At 44.2% G+C, this 22,927-nt stretch overlaps 1 protein-coding gene and 1 pseudogene across 1 annotated transcript in view; one reads left to right on the forward strand and one right to left on the reverse strand.

Annotated features, from left to right (window-relative positions):
* Positions 1-9,941, reverse strand: part of LOC139532529 (tetraspanin-7-like) — a 28,799-nt gene extending 18,858 nt beyond the window's left edge. The window contains exon 1 of the mRNA XM_071330282.1: positions 9,739-9,941. Coding sequence (XP_071186383.1) covers positions 9,739-9,819 — 81 coding nt within the window. The 5' untranslated portion in view covers positions 9,820-9,941. The remainder of the gene's footprint in view (positions 1-9,738) is intronic.
* A 1,198-nt stretch (positions 9,942-11,139) lies between these two features.
* On the forward strand, positions 11,140-21,198 carry LOC139532964 (X-linked retinitis pigmentosa GTPase regulator-like; annotated as a pseudogene).
* Positions 21,199-22,927: the final 1,729 nt, after the last annotated feature.

The raw sequence follows: 22,927 nt of genomic DNA on the forward strand, positions 1-22,927 counted from the left end.
CAGTGTAGGTGTCTAGGTATGTCTATGGTTGCCTGAGTGGTTCTCAATCAGAGACAGCTGTCTTTCATTGTCTCTGATTGGGAGCCATATTTAAGGCAGCCATAGGCATTAGGCTGTTGTGGGTAATTGTCTATGTCTAACGTTAGTAGCTTGTGTGTGCACTTTCGTTTGTAGCTTCACGGTCGTTTGTTGTTTTTGTTAGTTTGTCAAAGTGTTTTCGTTTCGTGTTTCATCTTCACTAATAAAAATATGTATTCGTATCACGCTGCGCCTTGGTCCACTCTTCCTCATCAAGACGATCGTGACAGAATTACCCACCATACCAGGACCAAGCAGCGTGATAAGCAGGAGCAGCGCATACAGGATTCTTGGACTTGGGAGGAGATACTGGATGGTAAGGGACCTTGGGCACAACCGGGAGAATATCACCTCCCTCGTGAAGAGCTGGAGGCAGCTAAAGCCGAGAGGAGGCGATATGAGGAGGCAGCACGGAAGCGAGGCTGGAAGCCCGCGAGTCAAACCCAAAAATTTATTGGGGGGGGGGGGGGGGGGCTACAACGGAGTGTGGCGAAGTCAGGTAGGAGACCTGCGCCAACTCCCTGTGCTTACCGTGGAGTGCGAGAGTACGGGCAGACACCGTGTTATGCGGTAGAGCGCATGGTGTCTCCTGTACGGGTGCATAGCCCGGTGCGGTACATACCAGCTCCTCGTATCGGCCGGGCTAGATTGGGCATTGAGCCAGGTGCCATGAAGCCGGCTCAACGCGTCTGGTCTCCAGTGCGTCTCCTCGGGCCGGCATACATGGCACCAGCCTTACGCATGGTGTCCCCGGTTCGACAACACAGCCCAGTGCGGGTTATTCCACCTCCCCGCACTGGTCGGGCTACGGGGATCATTCAACCAGGGAAGGTTGGGCAGGCTCAGTGCTCAAGGGAGCCAGTACGCCTGCACGGTCCGGTATATCCGGCGCCACCTCCCCGCCCCAGCCCAGTACCACCAGTGCCAACACCACGCACCAGGCTTCCAGTGTGTCTCCAGAGCCCTGTTCCTCCTCCACGCACTCGCCCTATGGTGCGTGTCTCCAGCCCGGTACCACCAGTTCCGGCACCACGCACCAAGCCTCCTGTGCATCTCCAGAGTCCTGTGCGTCCTGTTGCTGCTCCCCGCACTAGCCTTGAGGTGCGTGTCCTTAGCCCGGTACCTCCAGTTCCGGTACCACGCACCAGGCCTACTGTGCGCCTCAGCCGGCCAGAGTCTGCCGTCTGCCCAGCGCTATCTGAGCTACCTGCCTGCCCAGAGCCGTCTGCGCTGTCCGTCTGCCCAGCGTCGCCTGCACTGCCCGCCTGCCCAACGCCGCCTGCGCTGCCCGTCTGCCAAGCGCCGCCTGCGCTGCCCGTCTGCCCAGAGCCGCCTGAACTGCCCGTCTGTCCTGAGCCTTCAAAGCCGCCCGTCTGTCCTGAGCCTTCAAAGCCGCCCGTCTGTCCTGAGCCGCTAGAGCCGTCCGTCAGTCAGGAGCCGCCCGCCAGCCAGGAGCAGCCAGAGCCGCCCGCCAGCCAGGAGCAGCCAGAGCCGCCCGCCAGCCAGGAGCAGCCAGAGCCGCCCGCCAGCCAGGAGCAGCCAGAGCCGCCCGCCAGCCAGGAGCAGCCAGAGCCGCCCGCCAGCCATGACCAGCCAGAGCCGCCAGCCAGCCATGACCAGCCAGAGCCGCCAGCCAGCCAGGATCTTGGGTTGTGTTCAGTGTAGGTGTCTAGGTATGTCTATGGTTGCCTGAGTGGTTCTCAATCAGAGACAGCTGTCTTTCATTGTCTCTGATTAGGAGCCATATTTAAGGCAGCCATAGGCATTAGGCTGTTGTGGGTAATTGTCTATGTCTAACGTTAGTAGCTTGTGTGTGCACTTTCGTTTGTAGCTTCACGGTCGTTTTTTGTTAGTTTGTCAAAGTGTTTCGTTTCGTGTTTCATCTTCACTAATAAAAAGATGTATTCGTATCACGCTGCGCCTTGGTCCACTCTTCCTCATCAAGACGATCGTGACAAACCCAATCTCTGAAATGGATCTAAATTCATGCAAATATAGTGTATCTACTACAAGGAACACATTATGTTTTATAAGATAAAGAGGCAAAACAAAGGATTAAATGCCAGGTGCAAGAGGTTTAAAGGTCTGCTTTCAAAGCAATACAGATTTGGATATATGGCTTTAAATCGTCAACAATGAAGGACATATGCTATAACAACACTGCAGTGTATATTGTCAGTAAGTCTACAGCTGAATCTATACAGGTGATCACTAGTCTACAATATAATGCTCATCCAGAGTGTTGATTTGTGACAAGCGAACTGTTAAACTACACATTTCCCATAATGACAATGGGTAGTGCTGTGAAAGAGTCAAATGACCTCGCCATTGAGAATGCGTTTGTTGGGTGAGCGTCCAAATCACCACGTGCTGAACATAGCTGAGATGCTAACAGCTGCCTACTCACTCTACTGTGTTCACTCACACATAGGGAATTATGGAGAGCGATCAAAGTAAATCCAAAGCATTCAGCACCTCCTCCCTGGCTGCAGGCTAATTTTAGGCCATATTTCATTACCGGCAACATGTAAAGCCCTGACTAAGAGAGAGACACTGTTTGTTCAACGTCTATTGGTTCTAAATCTAACACACCACACAATTACTGGAATTTTCAGACACCTTGGAATTCCTCAATCACAGACTAATTGGATGGATGGCCAGCACTGGATGACCTCTGTGTCTATTTCACCTTTGAACCCCACTCGGTTGGAAGTCTGAAGGGAAGTTCTTAATGAGATATTTTCTAGCTGCCTCAGTGATGGGCAGTTTCCCGGCTGCCCGGAGAGATCTATATGCACCGAGACCAGAAGTTCATCACTCTAAATCCCTTACTTTCTTCAGTCTCTTGTGTAGTGTTACTGTAGTCCTTAGGTTCTTTTATTAATCATCTCTTCTGCAAGGGAGGCGAGATCTTATTCATTCAATTCCCCTGTAACCTTCACTCTCTTTGTGTTTTACCCTTTAAAGGGGCAATCCGCAGTTGAAACAATAACAAAGTGTGTTCCCCGCCACTGTTTCGGTAAAAAGCTGGGGGTGGTGCTGGAGAAATGTAACCACTCTCAAATTAATAGACAGAGCTATGTATGCAAAATAACTAATATCAAAAGTATAATTTTAACCATGTTTTGAGGCTTTACAATGTTTGTTTACATTTACTTTGTTTACAAACATTGGAGTAAAACAAGGTTATATTGTGGGTTATGATGGGGTACGACAGTTGAACAAACCTCATGAGGCTTTTATAAGTTATATTCTTCACGAATCAATGGGTACATATCATTAATTTATGAGTTAAAAAAATTTATGTTGCAACTGCAGATTGCCCCATTTACGTTGTTTTCCCTTTCTGAGAAGAAAATAAGTGACCTTTGGACCAGTGTAAATGCTGTCGCCAAGCAACCAATGTAACTAAGCGGTGACAGGCCAGATCCAGATCAGATCCAGGCAGCTCCTATCAGGCAGATTTAAATGCATTACCCGTTCGCTAACACAGCCACGGCTAAGCCTTGCACATTGTAAGCTTCCGCTGGAGCTTCTACAGCCTAGCTTTCAGCCTGGAGACCAGAGGTTGCTTCCTCTTCCTCTTGAGGCCTTCAGTAATGGGATTCAGACAGAGGTGAGCTAGCTAGGCTAATGTCGGTCTGAGGAGGGAGTCCACCAGACGGTGGAGATGATGATAGTGTTGGGGGGGATTTTTAATGAATACTGAGAAACAGATACATGTAGGATCTTAATTTGATTAACCTGTTGAGGACACCTTTCTTGTAGTGAATTTCAGGTTTAAAAAGGCTTCTGAAGTTTGTAATTTCCACTTTTGCCTTACGAAAAAATGTATTAACCCCTACAAGAATTTCCATGAATTATAATCCACATAATAATTCACATGTCCTGTTGCTGCAGGATTATTTTCCTGGTGTAACAAACTGGCTCAAATGAAGATCCCACATCTGTATAAACAGCGCTAACAGAGTGGACAAGGAGGCGACTACTGATATGGTTGCCTGGGAGATGTGTGCTGGGCTGGTGCAGTACAACTGTTTGTCTCTGTTAACCATCCTTCTAGCTGGCTGAAGTAGATGGGTAAAGGTTTTAACTCCTTGTTATTTCAACTTCTCTTGATGACATTTTAACCCATATTTTAACACAGAATCAACATTAGGTTTAAAAAAAAGAAAAAGTATTTATTTGAAGTTTAATTTACGTTTGTCTGACAATGATATATGAGCCAAAATTGAATTTTGATCTGATGTCTTTGCTCAGTTGGCAGCCTAGCCAATTTCCTATGATTATTTAGAAATAACTTTAGCTAAGCACAGCCATTTAAATGCTGTACAATAAGACGCACAATCACATTCTCAGAGGAATAAGCTCCAACAAAAGCCTGGTACAGAGGGAACACAAAACACACAATACATTATGCTTCTTATTCCCATCTGGGCATTAAATAATATGCCTCCACAGCATGAATTAGGCCAAGTCTTAGGGAGTCTGTCTGTTCTTAGCCTACTGAACAATATGTTTTTGACCACACAGAGAAGCCTAATACCAAGAGGCTATGGGATTGTCATCAATATACTGCATCTGTAGGCTTGTTTCAGCAAATATACGCACAGTCTTCAAGCTACCTTCAAGCTACAGTTCATAGAAAACGTGTATATGAAGGTGAGAAACTCTGCAAAAGGGTATGGCCTGAGTGGACTTGAAAACGTAAATGTTATCCATAAAATCAGACCATCTTACACTCTTGGAAAGAAAGGTTCCATACCTGGGCTTTGCGGCTGTCCCCAGAGAAGAACCCTTTTTGGATCCAGGGAGAACTCTTTTTGGTTCCATGTAGAACCCTCTGTGGAAATAGTTCTACATGGAACCCAAAAGGGTTCTACCTGGAACCAAAATGAGTTCTTCCAAGGGTTCTCTTATGGGGACAGCCGAAGAACCCATTTTGGCTCTAGATAGCACCTTTTTTTTCTAAGAGTGTACAAGTTGAAAACCAACCCATAAAAATAAGTCTGGCCAATGGTGACGGTGTACATTTACAACTCAAACCTAACGACAACTAGGTCAATCTTCAGTCCCTGCAGAAATTTTAATTGAGGAAATGACAGGCAGCCTGAAACTAAATGATGCCTTTAACAGCCTGACCCTACCAGCTACCATGTTAGAGAGCAGAGTTACACGTTATTATCAGGTTAATTAGACGGTCAAAAGGTGATTGTGCAAAACAGCATTTCAAAATAAAAGTTAGTTGTTGTCTTGACACTGACAGTCTTGTACCCAAAACGATATTTCTCCAAAATAACAGTAGTAAATCTAACAATGTGTCACGCCCTCCCTCCGGCGCTCGACGTCGCTGGTCTACTAACCACCGGTCCTGGCAACCCACATTGCACACACCTGCTGATAGTTTTCTCCTTGATTACTCCCCCTTTATTTATCCCTCAGTTGTCTTCAGTCACTAGGTGTTATTGTTTTCTCTCACGTTATGTACTTCAAGAAGCCAATAAACACAGAGAATAACATGTCAAAATTGAATGGGGAGAAAATGTGATCAGAACTACGATTACTGGTCCTATTGTGTCATGATTGTTCATTTGCTTCGGTTCTTTATTAAAATCACCTTCTTCACTATTTTGCTGACTCCCGGCATATACGTTACACAATGCTAAGCCCTTGGTTTACCACAATGTGACAAACGGAGTGAGAAGTGCTGAGTAATTATGCCAAATTTGTCAGATACTCTCACAGTAATCATGCAAAGAACCTTTCTGGTACTGGTCCAGGCAACAGCAGAAACAACAGATTGATAGCCAGGCTCTAGGTACAGTCTAAGAAATAAATGTGTTATCTATAACCTAAAAGGTTATTAGGTTGTCCCCATAGTAGAACCTTTTGATGAACCCCTTTTGGTTCCAGGTAGAACAATTGTAGGTTCCATGTAGAACCCTTTCCACAGAGGGTTCTACATGGAACCCAAAATAGTTCTACCTGGAACCAAAATGGGTTCTACCTGGAACCAAAAAGGGTTCTCAGATGGGGACAGCCACATAACGCCTTTGGAACACTTGTTTTCTAAGAGTGTAGCCATTGTTGGAGTTGGAGGCTCTTGGCATAGAAGTTAGAGACAAAAGAGTAGGTCCTAGAGCAGAATGACAGCTGAGCTGGCCTCAAACAACCTCCCCCTGCCAGCTCTCAAACAACCTCCCCCTGTAAGCTCTCAAACAACCTCCCCCTGCCAAGCTCTCAAAACAAAGAAGACAGCAGAGCAGTGGCACTCTGTCTCATCCTGTCTCCTCCTGTCTCTGTTTATCTATCTCTCTCTGCAGTCCATCCTGGTACATCTGTCTGTCTGGCTAGGGAGAAAAACAGCCTCAACATGTTTAGTTAAGCAGGCCATATGGCTTTCTTTGTCTAAGTGGCCCTCTGGTCAACATCAATGGAGTCTGCTTGTTGGAGAAGGAATGGGGTCCATTTTATATAAGTATAGCTGCAGCGGGTGGCTGGCTGGCTGGGTGGATGGGTCAGAGTGAGTGGGTGCGTGTCAGGGTGGGCGGGCCAGGGTGGATGGGTCAGGGTGGGGTGGATCAAGGCGAATGGGGGTCAGGGCGGATGGATCAGGGCAGGTGGGTCAGGGCGGATCGGTCAGGGTGGGTGGGTCAGGGTGGGTCAAGGTGGGTGGGTGGGTCAGGGTGGATGGGTCAGGGCGGATGAGTCAGGGTGGCTGGCTGGGTGGATGGGTCAAGGTCGGTGGGTCTGGTTTGGCTGTTTAAGCAATAAGGCACAACGGGGTGTGTCAGATGGCCATTATACCACGGGTAAGGGCTGTTCTGGGATACAGCCGTTAGCCGTGGTATATTGGCCATATACCACAAACCCCAGAGGTGCCTTATTGCTATTATAAACTGGTTACCAAGTTATTTAGAACAGTAAAATTTACTTTTTTGTCATACCCGTGGTTTACAGTCTTTCAGACAATGAGCATTCAGGGCTCAAACCACCCGGTTTATAATATTCAATAAGAAACGTAGGTTGTTGCTGTTGCGCTGTGCATAGGACCTATAACATCAAACATCCCTCCAAAGCCCAACCCAACTTCAAGAAGCCAATAAACACAGAGATAAGATGTCAAATTAATGGAGAAAATGTGATCAGAACTACGATTACTGGTCCTATTGTGTCATGATGAACGAGCCAATTTTATTTGTATCCGACTCCCTCCACATTCTTGTATTGTAATGTTGCATCCCAGAGTGAACACAATACCGGTCCACTACATATAATCTGAACAATTTATCTCATTGGAGTGGGTCTTTCTGTTCAATCACAGTCTAAGTGGTAATGCCCTGTAGTCGATGTACTCCTTAAAGACATCCTCCAGTGAAATCATCTTTTTCTGTTGAAAAGTGATAACCCAAGTATGAATATTCACTTCCGTTCAAAAGTTTGGGGTCACTTAGAAATGTCCTTGTTTTGAAACAAAAGCACATTTTTTGTCCATTAAAATAACATAAAATTGATCAGAAATACAGTGTAGACATTGTATGTGGTCACAGACATAATAGATGGATGGATGGATGGATGGATGGATGAGATTAGAGCTGGAAATATGTGTTTGCTGATGGGAGGTGTGGGTTCTGCCTAACTGCCTTACTGATGCTCCAATAAGTACGGTAGCACCTTTTTTAAATTTAACCATTATTTAACTAGGAATTTATTTAACTAGGCAAGTCAGTTAAAAAATATATTATTTACAATAACGGCCTACTTGTAAAGCCCCCCCCGGGCAACCCTCCCCTAACCCTGACGATGCTGGGCCAATTTGTGCGCCGCCCTGTGGGACTCCCGATCACGGCCGGTTGTAATACAGCCTGGGATCAAACCCTGGTTTGTAGTGACGCCTCTAGCACTGAGATGCAGTGCATAAGACCGCTGCGCCACTTAGGAGCTCGTTGAGGTAGCTCATCCATGCTATGCAGTGGTGTAAAGTACTTAAGTAAAAATACTTTAAAGTACTACTTAAGTCGTTTGGGGTATCTGTACTTTACTTTACTATTTATATTTTTGCCAACTTTTACTTTTACTTCACTACATTCCTAAAGAAAATAATGTACTTTTTACTCCATACATTTTCCGACACCCAAAATAACTTATTTTGACAGGAAAATGCTCCAATTCACACACTTATCAAGTAGAACATCCCGGCTACCGACCGCCTCTGATCTGGTGGACTCACTAAACACAAATGCCTAATTTGTAGATTATGTCTGAGTGTTGGAGTGTGCCCCTGTGCTTATCAGTCTGGTTTACTTAAAATAAGGAATTTGAAATGGTTTATACTTTTACTTTTGATACTTAAGTTTGAGCAATTCCATTTACTTTTAATACTAAAGTATATTTTTACTGAGTGACTTTCACTTTACTTGAGACATTTTCTATTAGGGTATCTTTACTTTTACTCAAGTATGACAATTGCGTACTTTTTCCACCACTGCTGCTATGCCTTGTGTAAGGGACTCCAGCCCCACTAACCTATGGGACTGACTGAGCCACGCCTACTCTCATCCGTCACAAGCATATATTCCATATGGACCCATGTATGTAAATGCAGTACAGAGGGGATGCCCAGCCCTGTGCTAAAATAGCTGTAGACTACTGGCCTTTGATTACAAACTGGGTAAACTGACTCACCCCTTTCCTTCCTGAAAAGCAATAAGATCATTCATCCAATACAGTGAGACAATTATAGGCTATCTCAATAAATAACAAGCATAACACCCAACAGTACTCTGTCTCACACACATAATTCAACCAATTGGGGGTGGTGCAACAGGAGAGTTTGCGCATTTGCTCTCAATGTGCACAGTGTCCATCATGGTACTTTGAGAACCTGCCACTATTTGATGCAAGGATGTTGGGTATCACATTATTTGGATAGTCCATCTGTACATGCTCTACAGATTATCTACAGGCGATCAGTAACATTTCAACTAACTATCTACTAACCCTAACCTTAGCCCTAACCCTAACCCTATTCTAAGCCTAACCCCTAACCCCTATTCTAAGCCTAACCCCTAACCCTTATTCTAAACATAACCATAACTGTAACCTTATGAAGCAGTTGCTTAACAGATAGTTTGTTGATAGCATGACCATCTGTAGAGCATCTACAGAATGGAAATCGGACTATCCAAATAAAGTGTGACCAGATGTTGATTAGGCTACCTGTTGGACAATTCTTAACATTCTTACAATAGCATGCGAATGTTAGTGTCCACTTACAAAATCACAGGAAAATGAAATGTAAAAAAAAATAAAAATAAATGATGGCTTCGTCAGCATTAGCGAAAAAATATTAACGACATTTCACATAATCAACATTTGTTTCAATATTTATAGCCTACTTGATACAAATATTTTTCCTAGCCTATAGAAGAAAAATACCCTCAAACGTTATAATAATGCTATCCTATAATAAAGATAACGGTCCACACAGCGCGCCCACTAATAAACATGCACTTGTTCCAAGGCAGCAGCCTGTGCGCACGGCACAACATCCGTTTTTATCAACGTAAACTATTCAATTATACCGTTTACAAACTAGATTATTACCTACATATGACATTTAGGACGACAATAAACTATCGCTTTGTCATGTCTGCTTACCCAAAACACGAAGGAATAGACGACAAGGAGCGTTTTGAGGCAGGTTATCACTGGTTTGGTCTCCATTCTTCTTGATGCCATTCTACAGTAAAATGGGGCTCTGAGTTTTCAGTGGGGCTGCGTTGCTGTGATTCTCCACTGGGCTTCGTTGGTTCAGTTGATCCACCCGCAGTCTTTCACAGCGCAGTCGCTCTCTCCTCACTGGCCGTAAATGAATGAGCTGCAGGTGGTTTCACAGGCCTCAGACCTCTCCATGCGCCGTCTGGTGGGGTTCACGGGTTACTGTGAAAACCCTGATCAATGATTATTATGGGGTGTATATAACAGGTGTTACAAAGTCAATTAATCATTTAATAAAATGTGTTGCATTTTATGTGAAAGTCGTTACAAAAACATTATAATACTGGTTTAAAGACAAACGCCTATTTATTGCACTTAATATTTTTTTTAACTATTAGAGGTACAACTATTGGAAAGAAATTAATCCACAAATTAAGCCACAAGTATTTTGCTCAATGTAAAAGCAAGACGGTTGGCTGCGGAGGAGGTATTGCCATTTGAAAAGTGACTAAAGTTCATGTGATCATCTGACAAGGTGTGAAAAGAGTTCACAGACTGGTAACAGAATTTACAGGCTGAGTGTCCACGTGAATATGTTCTTGTAGATTGCAACTTATCGTGAACCTGGAAGGGAAGATCTTAGCAACCAAAGGGGGCATAGGCTCCACAAACATAGTCTAATAGGCCAGTTAACCTCGTCCAGGCTAACTGTGAAGTCGCAGGACTTCAAGAGTTAGGTGTTATAGCCAGACTAAGGGAAACCTAGCCAGAGAGTCAAAAACCATCTTTGACCATAGGTGTATCATTAGTTGATTCAGTTGATTGTCTGTTGCAAAACCGGTTCAACGAAAACGGGGAGGGGCCTAACTGAATTTGTCCAATAAAAACTATTGATTTTACGTTTGGAGTAAACGGTATCCGGCTGGATGAATACACTCCTGGCACTGACCGCACCAAAGATACCGGTAACTACCTAACCCTCCGATCCGTCGGGGATATGTTCCTCTGCCCAGGCGTTCCTTACGGCTGCCACATCTTACAACGCCTGGATAGGTATTTAACATATCAGCTACCACATCATAGTGTTATAGCAATCTGTTAGTCGATGACACAATCGATGACGTTGCACGCAACCATTCGTTAACTAAGGGAACGTAACGTATGGCTGCACAATAGAAGTTGATCCCTGGGCTGTTTTTCAGTTTAAAAAATGCTTCCTTCCCTCTGCCCTGCCTCATTCCCCTTCAGATCTGAGACCACTGGATGAATGTAAGCAAAAGGTAAACATTATTTCTGCCATTTGCTTTCTACAGATGCCCCAGATGTACGAGGGGGACTGAACAAATGGCACAAGGGAGGTGCGACTCGATTCAAAATGAGACGCAGCCTTGGTTGCTACTGGTGAAATTTTGTTTACATCCGGGTTGTTTCGGACGAAAACAACACACAACAAGCAAAGAAGCAGCTAACCCTGTGTAGTGTAGTTGCTAAGCCGATTTGACACTACGATGGCAGGGGAGACAGAAGACGAGATACCTGGTAATATAGCGCGCTATATAGCGAACGTTAGCTAGTTAACATTATTCACCCGTTTGCAAACGTTTCGTAATGAACATGAAATATATCGCTTGCTAACGTTAGCTAGTGTGCTAGCTAACATAAGCTATCACGCATGAGCAAAGTAGCCATGCAAGATAACACTAGTGAAAATTAGCTAACAGCTGGCAACAAAGGGATAGCCTTGATGTGCGCCGTTGTTTACGTCTGTCACGAAGAATAATGTCACAGGAAAAAGGGAAAAGTTATCAGTGTCTTTGATAATGTGGTTAACAGGTAGTAATCTATCTAAATTAGCTTCTAGTGGTGTATTATTGTTTGGACTAGATGGATACAGTTTATATCAGAGTGGACTTTTAGTAGCAGGTTATGAGAATTGGGTTAAAGGGCCAGTGCAGCCAACAACGTGATTTCCCGGCTGTCCATATATATTTCCATACTTTGAGGTTGCAATAATACTGTGAAATTGTGGAAATTATGACAATGCCCTTTTAGCTGTTTGAAAAATATACTTGTAATGTCTCAGCCTGCTTTGGTGGGATGGAATTGGTAATTAGTTAAAAGACCAGAGAAAGAGTTCCAAACCTCTGCCAATAAAGGCTAGTTTTCAGTTTCCCCTCCCCGTTCAGACCACACCGACAGTCCTAGTAACATTGTTTGAGAATTTGCTAGTATTTGCAAACTATTTTTGTTTATTTTTGACTATTTTAATTGAAAACAATCACATTAAGGTACATCATTGTCACCCAGAAATTATTTGATATTGAGATAAAAAAAATTAAATGGCTGTATTGGAACTTTTCGGGCTCCCAGGTGGTGCAGCGGCCTAACGCAATGCATCATCACGAGGCGTCACTACAGTCACTGGTTCAAAGACAGGCAGTATCACATCCGGCTGTGATTGGGAGTCCCATAGGGCAGCACACAATTGGCCCAGTGTCGTCCGGGTTTGGCCGGGGTAGGCATTCATTGTAAATAAGAATTGTAGTTAAGTGATTTGCCAAGTTAGATAAATAAATAAAAAGTTGGGTTAGGGTGAGCTAAAATGCATAATTTGACATCAATTTGTATCCCATCTAGCCATGACTGTGTATTATTAGCCGGCTAGCTAGCTATTTGAGATGTGATCGATGTTGTTTGTGTTCTAACAGAAACGGGAGCAGTCTTCACCTTTGGAAAAAGCAAATTTGCAGATAACGTCCCCAGAAAATTTTGGCTGAAAAATGATGTACCTCTGAAAATCGCCTGTGGGGATGAGCACACAGCATTGATAACAGGTCAGTGACTGATTACGTTTTCAAATTGATAGTAGTGATCAGAGCCATATGAATATAGGCCTGCAATTCTGAGAGAACATGCAACATCTGAAATAAGATAAAATAATTTGCTAACACACCCTATCACACATTTCAATATTTTTTTATGCAAATGAAATGCTGCTCAACTGCAGCTGCTATTAGTATTAATGTCCCTGTCTCTGTAGCTTTCTCAAGTGGTTTTATTTATTTATTTTTCAACAAGACAGAAATGAGCTTTTCATGTTTGGCAGTAACAACTGGGGTCAGCTGGGTTTGGGATCAAAGACCATGGTGAACAAGCCCACTTGTGTGAAAGGTGGGTCTAAATTGCTCTCCCTTTGTTTTGGTTCAAAAGCAGTACTTTCTTGTATTGCTGTCATACACAGCTGTGATCTCCCCTTGAGTGTACTAGACAAGAGGGAGTGGACTACAGAGAACAATATAGCAACTGAAATCAAATGTCCCATGATGTTTTTCCCCCACAAAATTTGTCTGGATTTTCTGTGGCTTAAACTAAGTATTGATGCTGTTGTTTTGTAAATTGTGAATGGGTATACTAGTAGCAGGAGACCAAGAGAGATTTGTCACTGCTGTAATCCCAATCTGGAGGGTCTGTAATCTGGAATAATAAATCTAATCTCCCGAGCAGGAGGGCAGCAGAGGAGAGAAAGCGAGGGTTGGCCTGCTATTGTGGCTGATTGCAATCTGAAATGGGTGTCTTTCTCATTCTTGTCTTTCTCTAAGCTTTGAAGTCTAAAAGGTGCGGTCTGCAGCCTGTGGAAGAAATCACACTATAGTTTACACTTGTAAGTACACAGTTATGACCACAGGTACAATATAAATGATGCAGACATGTACCAAATTATGATCATATTACTAAGTGAAAGTTGACTCTGTGTCCTGCAAGGAGCTTTTACCGAGTTTCAGAAGAAAGTTCTTTGTTTCTGGCCATTCTGAGCCTGTAATCGAACCCACAAATGTTGCTGCTCCAGATACCTCAACTAGTTTAAAGAAGGGCAGTTTCATTGCTTCTTTAATCATAACAACAGTTTTCAGCTGTGCTAATATAATTGCAAAAGGGTTTCTAATCATCAATTAGCCTTTTTAAAATGATAAAATTGGATTAACAACAACGTGCCATTAGAACACAGGAGTGATGGTTGCTGATAATGGGCCTCTTTACACCTATGTAGATATTCCATAAAAATAAGCAATTTCCAGCTACAATAGTCATTAACAATGTCTACACTGTATTTCTGATCAATTTGATGTTATTTTAATGGACAAAAAATTAGCTTTTCTTTCAAAAACAAGAACATTTCTAAGTGACCCCAAACTTTTGAACGGTAGTGTACATACATACATAACATACATACAGTACCAGTTGAAAAGTTTTGACACACCTACTCATTGCAACTGCACTTGAAGTAACTTCCAAAGTTCTTGATATTTTCCGTATTGACTGACTTTCATGTCTTAAAGTAATGATGGACTGTCGTTTCTCTTTGCTTATTTGAGCTGTTCTTGCCTTAATATGGACTTGGTCTTTTACAAAATAGGGCTATCTTCTCTATACCACCCTTACCTTGTCACAAAACAACTGATTGGCTCAAATGCATTAAGAAGGACATAAATTCCACAAATTAACTTTTAACAAGGCACACCTGTTAATTGAAATGCATTCCGGGTGACTACCTGATGAAGCCGGTTGAGAGAATGCCAAGAGTGTGCAAAGCTGTCATCAAGGCAAAGGGTGGCTACTTTGAAGAATCAAAAAAAAAATCTTTAACACATTTTTTGTTACTACATGATTCCATGTGTTATTTCATAGTTTTGATGTCTTCACTATTATTTTGCAATGTAGAAAATAGTAAAAAATAAAGTAAAACCCTTGAATGCATAGGTGTAAAACATTTGACCGTGTGTGTGTGGTGTATGTGATATATAAATAATAAACACAGGATAGTGAAGTTTTGCCTTTTAATGTTTTATATTATAATCCTTGTTGTAGTAGAACTGAGACTGATTCATGTATGTCCTGTCCACAGCTCGGGGAAACGTGTACTCTACCGGTGGAAACAACGAAGGTCAGCTAGGTCTGGGAGACTGTGAGGAGAGGACAGCCTTCCAATTGGTGGACTTCTTCAGTTCACATGGACCAATCAAAATGCTTGCTGCCGGCTCCAACACCTCTGCTGCCCTCACGGGTAAGACTCTCCCGTTATAAGTCACAACCTCTGAGTTACAACTATGAGTGTCTTCTGGTTCATATTGATGACTTACATTTTTACTTCATGGGCCAGAGTTGCACTAATTTACTTTCAACTGTCTATATTTCTGTTGCTCCTCCTCACCTTGTTTTTGCTGGAAATAATCACTGTGATGATGTCCTTGTTCTAGAGAGTGGGACGCTGTTCATGTGGGGTGACAACACTGAGGGTCAGATCGGCCTGGGGAAGGAGAGCAGTGCCCTGACCCCCCAGGAGGTCACTGTGGGTCGGCCAGTGGCCTGGGTGTCCTGTGGGTACTACCACTCTGCCTTCGTCACTGGTGAGAGGACAATGGCATAGCCTACTTCAGCACTGTCAGCGTGGCAGGTCACATGATTCCACAACTTTGTAGGAATAGGGAGTTACCCCATTGTGTATGAACATGTCATTTTTCTTGGGTTGGTAGAATAATGTCTAGATATAAAATAGGTAAATATGTTAATGCAATTAATCAACAGGGAATCTCTTTTGTCACAGTTGACGGGGGCCTGTACACATTTGGGGAGCGCGACAGCGGCAAACTGGGCCTGGCCACGGGTCAGCTGGATGGACACCGCGTGCCCCAGCTGGTGAAGGGCATCACAGACCAGGTGACCCAGGTGGCATGTGGAGGCGGGCACACCGTGGCTGTGACAGGTAGGCAGCTTGGTGTCAACCAGTGGACAGTTGACTCTCACAAGGCTGTGGCTTTCAGCATGTCCCATGAACAAGTTTATGTCCCACTTTGAAAGTGTTCTTAAAATGCTCGTATTTATCCAAATAGTGAAGTTAGGTCGTGTAAAGTCTAAATGCACATTGTTGTATGATTTTGTTGTACCTGTTTGTGGTTGTGTACTACTTTGTTTTATATGCGTAATGAAACTGTCTGGGGTTTTTCTCTATGGCACAAAGCATCAGGAGATAGTGGGTTAACCATGTAGCGCTGTGTTTGATTTGACTCTAGAGGACGACCTGTACACCTTTGGCCTGGGTCAGTTTGGTCAGCTGGGCCAGGGGACCTTCATCTTTGAGGCGAGGCTGCCCAGAGCGGTGGATCACTTCAGGAAGGGCCGAGTACGACAGGTGATGTGTGGGGAGAACCACACTGCTGTCATCACAGGTAAACAGGCCTAGCGGACACAATTTTCACCCCAAAACAGTTATAATTCAGAAAAACTTTTATACAACAGTGGTGCTAGCATTTTATGAATAACCTCCATTGCCATTTGCCATGATAACATTGCTTGCGTCTATTAAGTTGGCTGACATGTAGTTCTCATTGTTTAGACACTGGTTCTTCTCTATACCTTTGGGGACGGGAGACATGGGAAGCTGGGTCTGGGAGAGGAGAACTTCACCAATTAATTCAAGCCCACTCTCTGTCCACGTTTCCTCAAGCACACGTCCAAGCGGTATGTACAGTTGAAGTCGGAAGTTTACATACACCTTAGCCAAATACATTTAAACGTAGTTTTTCACAATTCCTGACATTTAATCAGAAAAAAATTCCCTGTTTATCATCACCACTTTATTTTAAGAATGTGAAATGTCAGAATAATAGAGAGTGATTTATTTCAGCTGTTATTTTTTCATCCAGTGGGTCAGAAGTTTACATACACTCAATTAGTATTTGGTATCATTGCCTTTAAATTGTTTAACTTGGGCCAAATGTTTAGCCTTCCACAAGCTTTCCACAATAAGTTGGGTGAATTTTGGCACATTCCTCCTACAGAGCTAGTGTAACTGAGTCAGGTTTGTAGGCCTCCTTGCTTGCACACGCTTTTTCAGTTCTGCCCACAAATTTTCTATAGGATTGAGGTCAGGGCTTTGTGATGGCCACTCCAATACCTTGACTTTGTTGTCCTTAAGCCATTTTGCCACAACTTTGGAAGTATGCTTGGGGTCATTGTCCATTTGGAAGACGCATTTGCGACCAAGCTTTAACTTCCTGACTGATGTCTTGAGATGTTGCTTCAATATATCTACATAATTTTCCTACCTCATGATGCCATCTATTTTGTGAATAGCACCAGTCCCTCCTGCAGCAAAGCACCCCCACAACATGATGCTGCCACTCCCGTGCTTCACGGTTGGGATGGTGTTCTTCGGCTTGCAAGCCTCCCCCTTTTTCCTACAAACATAACAATGGTGATTATGGCCAAACAGTTCTATTTTTGTTTCATCAGACCAGAGGACATTTCTCCAAAAAGTACGATCTTTGTCCCCATGTGCAGTAGCAAACCGTAGTCTGGCTTTTTTATGGCGGTTTTTGAACAGTGATTTCTTCTTTGCGGAGCCGCTTTTCAGGTTATGTCGATATAGGACTCGTTTTACTGTGGATACTTTTGTACCTGTTTCCTCCAGGATTCACAAGGTCCTTTGCTGTTGTTCTGGATTGATTTGCACTTTTCACACCAAAGTACGTTAATCTCTAGGAGACCGAACGTGTCCTCCTTCCTGAGTGATATGACGGCTACGTGGTCCCATGGTGTTTACACTTGCGTACTATTGTGTGTACAGATGAACGTGGTACCTTCAGGCATTTGGAAATTGCTCCCAAGGATGAACCAGACCTTGGAACTTTAGAATGTTTTTATGAGGTTTGGCCCTATTTCTTTTAATTTTCTCATGATGTCAAGCAAAAGAGGCACTGAGTTTGAAGGTAGGCCTTGAAATACATCCAGAGACACCTCCAAATGACACACATGACGTCAATTAGCCTATCAGAAGCTTCTAAAGCCATGACATAATTTTCAGCTTTTTTCCAAGCTGTTTAAAGACAGTCAACTTAGTGTATGTAAACTTCTGACCCACCTCAATTGTGATACAGTAAATTATTACGTCAAATAATCTGTCTGTAAACAATTGTTGGAAAAATGACTTGTGTCATGCACAAAGTAGATGTCCTAACCGACTTGCCAAAACTATAGTTTGGTTAACAAGAAATTTGTGGAGTGGTTGAAAAACTAGTTTTAATGACTCCAACCTAAGTGTATGTAAACTTCCGACTTCAACTGTACCTCATGTTTTCAACTCATTGCTGAATTATAATTTGAGAATTTCACTATGACATCATAGCATGGCTGATGCTAAATTTAAAGTTCTGCACATTTATCTCAAGTTTAGTTTTTTTCCTGAAAGCATAAAAAAGTGACGATAGTTGGACATCCAGTCTTCTCATATAATTTTGTCTAGTGCAAGATTCAGGTCAATTACATTTAGTCTTTGTTCCAGGTGACATGCGGAGGTTGCCACATGCTGGTTCTAGCCAAGCCCAGAGACAAGAGCTGTCAGGAAGCCACTCTGGAGGAGAATGATGTCACAGAGGACTACCTGGGAGAGAAGTCCTACACAGAGCTCTTAGTGGACACCATCACCTCCACCCCTGCTACCCTGAACAGTAGCCTCTCTGCCCGGGTCAGGAGGAGAGAGAGGGTGTGTATTGGGTACTGGCCTGGGGGGTCAGCACATGTAAAAGTGGGAGTGTTGGGAGTTTCAACATCCAGTCCCTGAACCACCACATGTCCCTGGGATGTTGCGGTCTAGTTCCTCAGATAGTTGTCTGAAACTATTGAGTCAGTGTTTGTTTTAATGTTAGCGGCCTGGTTCTCTAAGGAGATCCCTAACTAGACATCCTCCACCTTTTAGCACTGTCAACAAGGAGCCTAATCATGGGCCTAACAGGTAGTGGAGATGAGTAACAACATGGAGCCTAATTATGGACTTAACAGGTAGTGCAGATGAATAACAACATGGAGCCTAATCATGAGCCTAACAGGTAGTGCAGATGAATAACAACATGGAGCCTAATCATGAGCCTAACAGGTAGTGGAGATGAGTAACAACATGGAGCCTAATTATGGACTTAACAGGTAGTGCAGATGAATAACAACATGGAGCCTAATCATGAGCCTAACAGGTAGTGGAGATGAGTAACAACATGGAGCCTAATTATGGACTTAACAGGTAGTGCAGATGAATAACAACATGGAGCCTAATCATGAGCCTAACAGGTAGTGGAGATGAGTAACAACATGGAGCCTAATTATGGACTTAACAGGTAGTGCAGATGAATAACAACATGGAGCCTACTCATGAGCCTAACAGGTAGTGGAGATGAGTAACAACATGGAGCCTAATTATGGACTTAACAGGTAGTGCAGATGAATAACAACATGGAGCCTAATCATGAGCCTAACAGGTAGTGGAGATGAGTAACAACATGGAGCCTAATTATGGACTTAACAGGTAGTGCAGATGAATAACAACATGGAGCCTAATCATGAGCCTAACAGGTAGTGAATATAAGTAACAACATGGAGCCTAACAGGTAGTGGAGATAAATAACAACATGGAGCCTAATCATGAGCCTAACAGGTAGTGAATATAAGTAACTACATGGAGCCTAATCATGAGCCTAACAGGTAGTGAATATAAGTAACAACATGGAGCCTAACAGGTAGTGGACAGAATATACAGAAACACCAAGCCTAATTATGGGCCTAACAGGTAGTGGAGATAAGATACATGGAGCCTAATCATGAGCCTAACAGGTAGTGAATATAAGTAACAACATGGAGCCTAATCATGAGCCTAACAGGTAGTGAATATAAGTAACAACATGGAGCCTAATCATGAGCCTAACAGGTAGTGGAGATAAATAACAACATGGAGCCTAATCATGAGCCTAACAGGTAGTGAATATAAGTAACAACATGGAGCCTAATCATGAGCCTAAAAGGTAGTGAATATAAGTAACAACATGGAGCCTAATCATGAGCCTAACAGGTAGTGAATATAAGTAACTACATGGAGCCTAATTATGGGCCTAACAGGTAGTGGATATAAGTAAGCTAGCTAAGCAAACACAGCTAACTAACCCTGTGTTCTGTGTTTCAGGCAGTTTCTCGGAGCAGTTTGGGCTCATGTTCCTAACCCTGCCCCTCCTGATGCCGCAGACCCCCAACACCCGCTGACTCCCTGCCCGTGTCCAGCCAGACCATCCCCTCCAGCCTGCCCCCCAAGGAGCTAATCAACAGAAAGGTGCACAACGGCATTCACCAACACAGGAGCACTGAGTCTAACAAGAAGGGTATCTACACTGAACTACATTGCATTACATTACATTGCAGGCATATCTGTTTTGAATGTTGAACTATTTAGAAAACACGCATATTCCTTGGTGATACATTGCATTTTCAACAGCTAGCATGGTCCCTTTTTCATTAACACATCACAATGCAACTGTTCACATTTCTCCTAACTTTTCTTGAGCCTATATATTCCTTTTTAAGAAGTCAAAAGATTCTTGTGATATTTTGTTGATGGCAGAAAAGAGGTCAGCTGAGAAGGGAAGAGATGAGGAGACAGCAGCGCTGTGGTAGAACATGATGGACAACGAGAGTGTTAAAGATCTGGGAGACACCACGGACTTCCTCAACATGGTGAGTCACCAAGCTTGTACTGAATTCTGTCGTGTACATTCTGTGGCGCTTTCATACAGAAGTTATCACAAAAGTTCTGAACAAAAATCTCTTCTTTGTGGCAGACTCATGTGATGAAAATGGACCCCAGTGACAAGACGTTGACGTTATCCCCTGTACAGAAGGTAAGACACACACACACAGCATAACTGTCAACTAAGGATTTTTCTTATTATGATCAAGCAGCTTCTGCGCACCGACCAGCAAAGCTCCTTGCAAAATTACTCAGCACTATCAATATGTCTTCCTGAACAAGGGACAGTCTGACTGAGGAACTCAGGGCATACACTTTAATTTACGCCACGCTAGCCATCTGCTTCCCTGAATCATTTACAGTGACCATCTACCATCTGTCTGTGTTTTTCTTTCAGCGTTGAGCTCTATTGAGTTCTTCACTCTGTTTTCTCTGCATGTTTACTATTTTCCTCTAACTCTTTCATATTTTCTTCATCCTCTGCTTCCTGGCGCTGGTGATAGAGGAAGGGTAAGCTTGTGAAAGGGCATGGTAAGGCTGGGGAACAGCCAGAACTCTGTACCCATAGGAGGGTGGATCCCACCCCGCGGGCACTGCCCACAGAGCTGCTGAGGAGCTCCAGTGACAGGTCTCTGGTGGTAGAGAAGAGACCGCGCCACAGGGCTGCCCAGGGCAAAGGCAGTGGCAAGGAGAACCTCGTTGTGGCTCTGGAGGCGATAAAGCCTGCTGAGCCGAAGGCTGGCCCTGCCAAGCCCTCCAGCATAGGGGACATTAGCAAGGCCAAGTCCAAACCCTGCCGTCCGCACAGAAAAAACAACTGTTAGCAGTTGAGAGAAAAGTGAGGAGACATTCTGTCGTGGATTCTAAGGCAATCCAAATAAAGGGCGCAGCCAAAGGTCAAAGTGCAGAGGTCAAAAATACTCTCTTAGAGGTCAACCCTATATCTACAAAGGTGAGAAGTCAACATGTAGCTGTTAGGAGGACACCAAATAGAAAGAGTGGCAGACATTCACAAGGCCTTAAGCTAACTCATGCACTGCCTGTGGACAAGACAACTGAACCAGACCTGGTGTCTGAAGTGCCACAAAAAACGACGAATGAAAACACAGAAAGAAAAGAGCAAACCAAAGACTGAACCACCTGAACGGACACCGCTGCGCGGCTTACTGACCGGAGTGTCCTCTGGGGTCAGGTGTGGGGCTAGTGGCAGCCAGACAGTTTGGTTCTCCCTCAGACAGTGAGTCAGTCCGGAGTCAGAGCATGGCCCAGAGGTTCAGCAGACAGAGTGCTGAGGACGCCCAATCTTCCTGGAGCCATTCGTCTGCATCCATGGCCTCCGAACCAGGAGGCAAGAGAACAGCAGTCCGCATCAACCTCATCCCCGCCCCGGGGAGCTCTGATCAGGTGGTGGAGGAGGAGCAATGCAGGTCCTACTCTGGTCCCCCAGACAACAGAGGACAGGAGGAGAGGAGAGGGGAGGAGAGTGGAGACGAGACAGGGAGCAGCGGCGATCAGACACCGGCCAAGCAGGATAGTGAGGGTGAGGAGGAAGAGAGTGAGGGAGGGGTTGGAACGAGGAGGGCAGAAAGTGGGGGTGGAAAAGAAGTGGCCAAGAGCCGTGATGAGGTGACAGATGAGGAAAACAGTGAGGATGATGACACAGTGAAGGTAGAGGAGGAGGATGGGGAGGGATCTCTGAATTAGAGGAGGAGAGCGAGGAGGAGATGAGCAATGTAAGACTGAAACAGATCAGGGAGCAGAAAGTGAGTTAGAGGATGCAGAGAAAGAGGAGAGTGGGACTGGAGGAAGAGGAGGAGGGTGACGGGATGAGTAGCCCAGTGGGAGGAGAGGGAGAGAGTGTGGGAGAGGAGGAGGAGAGAAGGGGAGGGAGAGAGTGGGGAAGTATCGCATAGTGACACTGACAGCAAGAGTAAGGTATCCAATTATGAAGAGGAGGATGAAGAAGAAGATGGAGAGAAAGAGGAAGAAGAAGGTGAGGAAGAGGATGAGAGTGTAGGATCTGTAGAGGAGGAAAATAGATGGGAATGAGGCAGACAGTGGAACAGAGGCAGGAGAGGAAGATACACATGCAGAGGAGAGGGAAGAAGAGGATAAGAGTGAAGAGGAGGAGGCTGAAGAAGAAGAAGCCGGAGAGGAGGAGGAGAGTGAAGATGAGGAAGAAGCTGGAGAGGAGGAGAGTGAAGATGATGAGAAAGAAGAAGAAAAACCTGGAGAGGAGGAGAGTGAAGATGAGGAAGAAGCTGGAGAGGAGGAGGAGAGTGAAGATGAAGAAGATCCTGGAGAGGAGGAGGAGAGTGAAGGTGAGGAAGAAGAAGGAAAAGAGGAGGAGAAAGAAGAAAATGAAGCCAGAGAGGAGGAGGAGGAGGAGAGTAAACATGAGGAGGAAGAAGAGGTGGTTGACAAAAGAAAAGGTAATAAAGGCCAGGAGAGTCATCAGAATGCTGCGTCCAGAGGTAACGGGTCCAAGCAGAGGTCAGGGAAAGGGGAGAGTTCTGGGACAATGTTTTACCTCAGTACCTCAATCTCAAATGATAGCCCTATCTGTTC

This window comes from Salvelinus alpinus, chromosome 10 (genome assembly GCF_045679555.1).
Source record: "Salvelinus alpinus chromosome 10, SLU_Salpinus.1, whole genome shotgun sequence".
Taxonomy (NCBI): domain Eukaryota; kingdom Metazoa; phylum Chordata; class Actinopteri; order Salmoniformes; family Salmonidae; genus Salvelinus; species Salvelinus alpinus.